Below are 10,091 nucleotides of genomic sequence, written 5' to 3'. Positions count from 1 at the left end.
GCTGGCAGGATGGAGGCAGACCGATTTAATCTCAAAACCAAGATTAAGCATTCACCACTAGATGATCTTCTGAGCGCAGCTGTCCAAGCTCGTGGCAGCCGGTTTGATTCAAGCAGATTTCACCATAAACTCATACGAACCCAAACACAAACAATAACAGTAAAGATATATAAATAAATATAAAACGGGAAGAGAAGAATCTGACTATTACAGAGCTGCTGTTTCTATAAGGCTCCACGCACACACGCGGATAGATAAGCATAAATCTGCGTCACAGATCGACCAACACAACCCTTGAACCTGAATCCACTGAGGACAGATTACAGCTATAAAAATATCAAAATGCTCTTGCTCTCTTGGCCATCGAGTTAAGCCTTTAAAAACTCTGCTGGCATGATGATCCATGTGAGCTGAAAAGCACTGATCTCTCCACAATGTTGGATTACTGTCTGTTCATGCATGTGTAGTGGGTGTGCACGCACTTAGTTAGCCACAATTTAATCATTAGGATAATGTTATGTGTATTTTTGTGTTTTGTGTTGCTTTTAAAAGTTAAAAATGTATATTTATCTGTGATGTTTTGTCTGCAAAGTGTTTTGAAGTCTTATTTGATTGCGTGATGTGTGACATAAGAGATGCACACAGTGTTGAACTGTTATGGTTTTACCTCTGCCTGCAGCAGTCGGCGTCTTGATGTCCGGATTTTCATCTGACAAGAGTTTCTCCCGGCTGGTGTCTGAAACCTTAAACAAAAGACAGATTCACCACATTTGAATAAAAAAACACCTTCCCCCATTATAAAACCTTCTTTTTAGCTGTGTTAAATTAGTTTGACAAATGAAGGATAAGTTAAATCGAACAGAAAGAGGGTTTGAGCTATATAATTATACCAGTTAACCTCTCTCTCGACCCCTCTCCTATTTTCTCCGAGTGGTTTCTTATCTTATCTGAGGAATTTCGACAACATCAAATCACTGTCTGATGCAGTTTTAAGAATAGTGTTGTTTTTTAAAGGGCTTGTTTTTTTTCTCCTGGTTACTACCACAGAAACACATTTCTCAAAAATGTAAAGCGTATATTAGAAAAGATTCTGCAGCTTGTTTGATTTTGATGGACTAAACTATTCTGCACCTTGTTGTTATTAAAAGACGAGCACATGAACTGAATGAAAACTTAAACTCATTTGACAATACTCAGATTGTAGGATGCAGCAATGGTTTCGGATAGCATTTCTTATTTAAAAACAAACAAAAAGTTTAGACATTATTCATATTTAATTAACAGCTCTACATTTTTCTAATCTGCATAGAGGGAAATATTTGACCAAAGCAAGGTTAAGATCATTTTACACAAACAAATGCAGGCAGAAGTTTAAGCATGCAAACAATAATCTTACTTTCTCTTGTTTTGTGTTATTAAACATGGGTCTTACTGCATTGCGTGTCACACAATTTCCTTTTATGTAAAATAATTTTGTAGCCCCCAAGAATTGAGGTGTTTCCATCAGACACTCACTTTATCAACCCTGAATCCTAGAAGTTGTTCAGTCCTCCCTTGCACTTTTGCCAATGTCTTCATTTTGCTTCTGTATCCTTTCTGTTTGTCCTTCCCGGTTTTTTTGTTAAGTTTTCTTGACTAATTTAAGCATGCATGCCTGATCCTTTAGTTTAATCGCAAAAAGTCAGACAGAGGTTAAGAAGCTCTAGAAGAAGGATCTCTGTCGAACTGCTTGACGTCCAACAGAAGAGAAGTCAAATCTAACCTCTGCTCTGCACCAGGTTCTCCTGCGGGCAGATGAGGACAGCTGTTCAGCTGCACTGGGATCTGTCCTGAGGCCCTTCTGGATATAAGGAGGGGTCAATCTGTCCCAACAGGTCCAGCCACGTCCCACAGGTCCCATGGGCTAATTTCAGTCTGCGACTATTCCCAAAGCAGGAGTTTTAACTACCTCCCAAAACTTGAAATAGAGCAGCTCGGACTGCCTATATGATTTCCTTCATTTATTTGTCATTTATAGAAATAGAAACAGAAATTGATTATTTGTTATCAGTCCCTTTCATTTTTTTTACCTTTTTATTTGACATCCTACACTCAACCAATGATGCACTAAACGTCCTAAAACCATACATATATTTAAATCTTACTACATGGAACGGGACACATTTTTATATTTAAATCTATGCAGTTTGTACATTCCTGATATTCAAGACGCATGTATAACGGCTCATCAGTTTCACTCTATTAGGACCAAACTTTAAAGTCTGAGATCAGAGGCGTCTGAATTGTGTGAGAGATCCCCCCCCTGTGGTAAATCAGAGAAACATCTTGACTCTCTGTTCTGTGGAGCGACTTGTTGCTTTTTGAAGTTTCGAGTCTGTAATCCGGCCATCTGTTCACCTCTGAAGGGATTCCATTGTCTGCTAATCAGTCTTAATTAAATAGATTCCTCTGATCCAAGCAGCTTACAGTTAACATGTTATACATTTACACTTGTATTAAATAAAGAATAAATACTAAAAACTGTTTGTGTTTGTGAATAGAACAGAAAAGGACAGATTTTTGTCCACGTAAATATATTATTATAAATATTTTTCCACATTAGAAGTGTAACAGTTCATAGACTAGTCGATTAGTTAAATATATTTGGGTTTTGGACTTTAAAAATGCATTTAAAGTACTCACATTATCAGATTATATGATTAATATGCGGCTCTTCTTCCTCCGCAGGTTGAGGAGGTTCGAAATGGATTCCAGGATACTCTGCAACTTCTACAGGTGCACGATAGAGAGTATCCTGACTGGCAGCATGACGGCCTGGTACGGCAGTTGCACCGACCTCGATCGTAAGGCTTTACAGAGGGTGGTGAAAACTGCACAGCACATCACCAGGACGGAGCTGCCATCCATGGAGGACCTTTACTCCCAGCGGCTCAGGAAGAAATCACTACGGATTATCAAAGACCCGCATCACCCCAGCCACAAACTGTTCTTTCTGTTGCCGTCTGGCAGACGTTACCGCAGCATCCTGGCAAGGACAAGAAGATTCGGAGACAGTTTCTTCCCGCGGGCAGTGAGACTGTTAAAAAATTGAACTGTTGAAACAACTACAAACATTCATCTGCTACTCAGTAGTATGTATCTAATACCTAATATATATATATATCATTCCAATAACTTGTATATAGACTCTATTGCACTATTCCACATCATAACTTTATTTTATTTTATAACTATTATTCTTTTTGTATTGCTCTTGCTCTTATTGTTATTATGTTATTATGTTGCATTGTTGGAGAAGCCTGTGACATAAGATTTTCAACTACATAATTACTCTGTAACTATGTCAGATTGACAATAAAGAACCTTGAACCTTGAACCTAATCAGCAGATTAATAGATGATGAAATATATATGTTTTGCCTGTCTATCTCATATTTGATAGAAAATAATGTGGGGTTGATCATTACATTACATATCATTGTAATTGATTGTTTGTGGTCCATGAGTTTAACACATTGGAATTAACTTGTTTTTCAAATGCATCAAATAAAGTGAGGTAAGATGTCATGGAACCTCAGGAATCTCTCTTAAGTTTAGCCAATTCAACAAACAGGTTTGCAGGTTGAAGACACACTGGTGTTGTGCTGAAAAGATGTATACTGCCATGAGCACAAAGTAATCCTCTCCATTAAGCTGTTGTAAGTGGGATGAGCTGAGCACAGGAGAACAAACTGCATCTCAAAGACTCCTCCTCTCCGTTGTATGTCAACACGTCAACATGTGGGATGGAAATTGGTAAAGTAGCTCTATTTACAGGCCCAAAGGGAAACTGTGACTTCTCGGCTGAGCTGAAAACATAGTGGGAGTTTTGGAGGAAGTCAGAAGTCACAGCGTTGTGACAGACACCGAGGAAACTGATCTTCTTTTACAGCTGATTGATGACCCTTTATGGTGAGTTTGTATTACTTCTATTCATATACCAGTTTATTTGATCATAGTGAATGTCAGAACAATCTTGACTGATGGAAAATTAACATTGGTCTATGAAATAAAACATTTGAGCTGCAACAAGAAATTAATCGGCAAAGAATTTAGAAATTAGATTAAATGTCAAAAGTCATTTTAAGCTAAATTGGTAGAAAAAGCTTTTTTCAGCATCTCAAATATGTTATGTTCCTGCTGTTCACTGTTCTTATTTATTTGAATATTAACCTAAAGATTAAAAAAGTACATTAATCGATAATGAAAATAATTGTGAGTTTTAGCCCTATTGACATGTGACATGACCTGTAAGACTCTCAACATGTGCTCTCCTGTACAACATGGCTGATGTGTGTTTCATGTCAATATCTGGAAAACCACTGTCAGTGATCCTCTTTATACATTTGGAATTTTACCAAATCATAATTTTGTTAGTTTGTTTTCAGTGTCATAAAAAGAAACGTGTGTAGTGGAAACACTTGCATGTGACATACACTTACATAAATATGAACTGCATTACAGTTGTCATAGTTTTAACAGTTAGGTTGCCTTCAGAACTCAGTAACATAAAAACATGAGTCGAGCAGGACCACATGTGACTGAAGTTATTCTGAGGTGGGTTGTTCCTCATTTAGCCCCCCTGTGTTCAGCAGGGCTTTTAGATGCTGATCCCGTTACTCAACACTGAGGCACACTGAGCTCATACAACCACACCCACTCCGTGATACACACATAACACACTCCTAATCCCACTGACAGACTCATGCTTTCACTTCTTCAATATAATAAGCAGTTTTTACAGATCTGGATCCTTTCATATACATCATGTTGTGTTTCGCCAATTACTTCACGTCTACAATAAGGAGAGGCTTTTAACTAGTTATTATGTGTAATCTTCAGAGAGAAAACCATCATAATTTCTGAGTTTCCTATCTCTAGGTTGCAGCTGATTTTACTTGAGTTGCTAAAGACAATTTCAAGTACTTTGTGCATGACTCATTTCTGATTTCTACTTTCTTGTAGATGTAGTCAAAGGAAACACTATAGTCTCACCTGTCCTGCTCTTGGAAGATGGCCACTGCAGCGCACGACCCCCACCTGGGCTCCGACCCAGATGAGGACGATGAGTCTCTGTTGGGGAGCGAGTCGAATTCAGACAGCATCCTCTCTGACGACTCGGTGCTCCCAGACTACACGCTGCAGAGGACGGACAGCCGCGGGGAGCCGACACTATATCGAGCATGCGCCCGCAACGAACCCTTTGCTCTGAGAAGAATTCTGGAGAGAGGGGTCACAAAAGAGGAGGCCTCAGAGCTGGACATCAACGGCTGGGTGAGAGTCTCATTCATTAGTGTGTATATTCAGAATCTGTAAATCATAGCTCACATTGTCTTAAACACAAACACTGTCATTTCTCATTATCGTTGTCAATCCCCAACAGAATGGCTTGATGTTGGCTTGCTGCAAAGGTTTCGTTGATATCGTGTATGGACTCTACGCCTGTCCCTATATAGACATAAATCAGCAGGACAACGAAGGCAACACTGCTCTGATGATCGCATCCCAAGCAGGTAGGTCCTCCCTACACACACATTAACAAAACAAAGTTTAAGTTCAGAGGGATGAACATGGAAAGTACAACATAATTAAGGTGTAACTTGCCCATATACAACATAATGTGAATTTTAAGACTTACATTTTTTTTTTAAACCATAGGTTCAGTGTGTAGGATTTAGTGGCAGCTTCAATGATAAACTTACCTCCATAAAATCATACGGCTTTGAATATTCCCTCTTTTTAAACATTTAATCATACAGATTTGTTAAGTACAGTATATGACTACTTTTGAAAAATTACAACTCGGAAATTATGAATTGGCAAACTATTACATTTTTTCAATTTAACTCCAATATTTAGCAGACCCAAAAGGTTTTTCTTTTGCTAGTTCTTTTCCTTTCACTACATTTTTAATTTGCCCTGTTATTTGTTTTAAAATGTAATTGTATTTATATACAATGAAATATATTCACTGCAACTTTTATAGCTAAAGACTAGAATATTTGCACAACATGTAATGAATGCACTCACTGCAAATGGATGTGTCAAAATCCACAAACTGGACCAAATACTGAATTTGATCCAACCAGCATTATTTCAAAAGTCATACATTTTCCGACTCACTGCTGAACAGATCTCTGAATTCTGTGTTTTTCCCTACAGGTCATATCAACACTGTCCTGTTTCTTCTAAATTACTATTCTGGCATAGACACTGAAGTAAGGGATTGTCGAGGTTTCACAGCACTCATCAAAGCGGCTATGACCGGCCGCACTGAGGTAGTGGCTGCCCTCGTCATGGCTGGTAAGTGTTTTGGATAAAATCCTATTTATTTTTCATAAGAGCCTTGAGAAACTTGATAGATGTTTTTCATTATGTCTTCAAACTTACTGGAAAATATAGGAATTGCTGGCATCATACCAATACTTTTATTTTAATTAGACGTTAAGAGGTGATTTTATATTGCATATTCATAGATTTATAAATTATACAACTCAGACACTTCTGGACTTTTAAAAAATAATATTTAGACACTTAAGGCGCAACTTTTTTTAAACACTATTTTTCTCTGATCTTCGTCAATCAATAAAAACAATGTTTGACTTTTGACAAGGTTGCACTTTCTAAAGAGGTGCTATACTATGATATTATTGGATCTCCTTTTTAATACCCTGACATTAGCTGATTAACCAGGGCCCTTACAACCTTAAATAACAGTTATAGTTCTGGAGGTGAGAATAGCTGAGCCCACGGTTTATCTGTTTATCTGTTTGTGTATTTGGAGCCAGATAATTGTCAGCGAGTGAGTGTGGCAGTGACGCTGACCTGCTTAAAGGATCCTTCTGAGGACATTATCACATCTTAACATATCCTCCAGTAACCACTGATTTACAAGTCTTCAGGCTGGTTGCAGATTAACCCCTTGCAGAGCTATTTGTAGACTGCACACGTCTCCTAAAATCTCTGCCATTCATAATTTATTGTTTAACATTGCAGTAGGACTGCAAGTTATGAATGTTTACTTTATTGATTAATCTACTGTTTATTTGCATGATTAAATAATTAATCTTCTAGTATGTTTAATGTAAAAGAGAACTTCAAAAATGTCATTCATAATTGTTCAGACCTGACAGTCATATACAATAAAGAAAAGCAGCAGCTGGTTGGCCTCTGCCTTTTCCAAAGAAGACATTTCAACATGTTAGAGTGGGTAGAGCAAAGCTGTCAATCATAACCTTAATACAAACTGAATTCCATTTATGACCTTTAGTTTCAAGGTCCTGCCAGGACTTTGCCCAGTAATTACAAATGGTGACAGATTGAGTTGGTCCCTAGTTAATGTTATTTGTACCACATGTCCTTTTCCCACTGTAACAAGTCAAATGTTTTCTGTAAAGAAGGCCTATACAGTATGGTTATGTTAATAAGCCTTTTAAATCATTTTAAATGGCTGCATTCAATTAAGTTTTAAGTGTTTCCATTTTAGGGTCCTGGGTTTGTGCATTCTAGCTTACTGGTATGATCTGAAATAGAGCTATCATTCATTTGATTAATAGAAGGTGGTATTTGCAGTTCAGAATAGCACTAAAAATGAATAGATTTTTTCTTTTTTCTTTTCAGAATTAAATGAACCCTTGACTTTCTAATTCATTAAGTCCACCTTCTATATTGCAGGTGCTGACATAGATGCAGTAGACTCCACAAGAGGAAAAAGCTCTCAGGACTGGGCCCTGAAAACAGGGCGCTATGAGACCCTGCAGCGTCTCCGGCGCCTTACTATGCGACCAAAAGCTGTGCAGTTCTGTGAGACTTATATCCCTGAGTGGCCTGAGCTCAACAAGAGGGTAGCCAAGGCCAAAACGGAAAAAAGTACCAGGGAGAAAATCACCCAGCAGATCAAAAACACATTCGGATTCAGAATACCTCGTGACCCCGAGGACAACGGGGCCTTGGACAACATGGTGGTCATGACCACCTGTGTCCACAGTCCACTCATTTCAACTGGATGCCGTCCACTCTGCCCTACAAGCCCTCCTGAGCTGGGGAAGAGACGCCTAGCTGTGCCAGAGCTGGTGAAGAAACACCCAGATAAGGAATTAGAAGAGAGATCAGTGTGCCACAGCAACGGCTCAGTATCACACATCAATCCCACAATCCAGTCTGCTGAGTCCTCCTCAATGACGTGCTGTGCTGAGGGCGACCGGCGGGGCAGCGTGCTCGCAGCAAAAGTCACTACAACATTTATTCCCCGCAGTATGGCAAGAAAAAACAGCGTGTTCCCGTCTGGATGCATCCCAAAGATCGACATCGTCAGGCCTTCAAATGCAACACCAAAGAAAGAAAAGAAGAAAAAGAAGAAAGAAAAAGGTTTCCTGGAACTTCCCAAGTGGAGATACAAGGAGATCAAGGATGAGAAAAAGAAGGAGAAGAAGAAAGCTGAAAAGGAAAAGGCAGAGAAAGATAAAGAGAAAGACAACAAGAATGGCACAAAATAAGAGTTTCAAAAAAGAGCTGTTCCCTTTTTAGAACAATATTTCAATTTTCAAGGGCTTTTGCCTTTTTTAGTATAGCTGAAGATAAACAGGAGAGAGAGGGGACGGCATGCAGCAAAGGGCCACAGGTAGGATTCAAACCCAGGCCACTGCTGAAAGGACCCACATTATGTAAATATTTAGTGTTTAACTCAGGGAATGAGATTTTCAAACCAAATGTGTTGGAAACGACAAAAAAAATTATAACCTATAAACCAAAGGGGGAAAAAAGAGGAGACGTTCTCTTCCTAAAGTATGACTCTGAATGACCTCAAACAAGCACAGCTGAGTCTCTTTGGGAGGGGTTAGAAGCTTTTAGACTCTAATGTGTAAGGGTTGAGACAAATATTACATATTTGTTTAGTAAGGATAGAAAAGGTGATCCATGAGTATAAGCTATTGAAAATGTAGAAAATCCAAAAGGACTGAAAGGATGTTTTTTTAATGTTTACAATGTAATGCAATATTTACTTTATTTGCGCATTTATAATGTCTACCTCATCATTCACATAAAATACAGGCAGAAGGTCACATACTGTATGTACACCTGCATATCCAGACCTATGTAAGATGTAAATAAAGAAATGTGCAATAGCTCATGTGTGCTTTAAGCACAATTGTTTTATGTATTGTGTATTTTGTAAATAGATAGACTAAAACAAATTGTAAATACTGTACAATATTGTAGCAAATATTTATCAAAATGGTGGTTTTGTTTAACGTGTTATTGCCACTTTTCATACATTGCCAATGCCATATTCATATGAAATCTCCTGTTTTTATTAACTCTGTGAGAAATAAAGAAAACATTGATTCCTTGATGTTTAATGCTTACCTCAATATTTTCTCTTTGGTTCAAATGACTATGTGTAATGTGTTTCTGGCAGTGATCAACTGCACAAGGAGTTAGTTTCCTCTTATCACCTCTGTATCTATCATCAGGCAACTGCTTATAATAAGAGCTACATTTACGAATGATTGAATGGCTGGATGGACTTAATTAATAAAGTATATGTCAGTAAGTAAGTAAGTAAGTAAAGAAGTAACTAGGTGATAAAGTGAGTAAGCAGGTAATTATGTATCACAATTGTTCATCTATTAATGAGTACTTCATAGTTGTTCTTTTGTGTTATGTTATGCTGCAGGGTAGCTCGTGGATTTTACCCCAGGTGTAACTAAAGTCTTATTTGTAGTTTATTTCACATAATTAAACAGAATATGCAAGGTAACTCACTGTATGGTACTAAATAAATTCAGTGGAGTAAAAGTACACGATTTACCTCTGAAAAAATAGTGGGGTAGAAGTACAAAGTAGCAAAACAAATTAGCAAAAGGTAAAGTACAAGTCTCTCAAAATTGTACTTTAGTACAGTACTTGAGTAAATCTACTTAGTTAAAACAGATAGATAGATAGATAGACAGATATATATATATGATTGCCCGCGGCCCACCTCTGTAACCCCCAGTGTGTGTCTGTGCTGCTGCCTGCTGGTGGAGCATGTTAGTAAACTGTGCACTGGCA

At 38.0% G+C, this 10,091-nt stretch overlaps 1 protein-coding gene across 1 annotated transcript; it reads left to right on the top strand.

The window, feature by feature from the left end:
* The first annotated feature begins 4,950 nt into the window (after window positions 1–4,950).
* Window positions 4,951–8,533, top strand: ankrd33ab (ankyrin repeat domain 33Ab). The gene is made up of 4 exons (XM_034139122.1): window positions 4,951–5,312; window positions 5,422–5,551; window positions 6,201–6,341; window positions 7,713–8,533. Exons 1-4 carry the CDS (start codon window positions 5,052–5,054, stop codon window positions 8,531–8,533), a joined length of 1,353 nt encoding a protein of 450 aa, XP_033995013.1. The 5' UTR covers window positions 4,951–5,051.
* Window positions 8,534–10,091: the final 1,558 nt, after the last annotated feature.

The sequence above is a fragment of the Trematomus bernacchii genome, unplaced genomic scaffold (genome assembly GCF_902827165.1).
Source record: "Trematomus bernacchii unplaced genomic scaffold, fTreBer1.1, whole genome shotgun sequence".
NCBI classification, from domain to species: Eukaryota; Metazoa; Chordata; class Actinopteri; order Perciformes; family Nototheniidae; genus Trematomus; species Trematomus bernacchii.
This window is presented reverse-complemented; position numbering and strand designations above follow the sequence as displayed.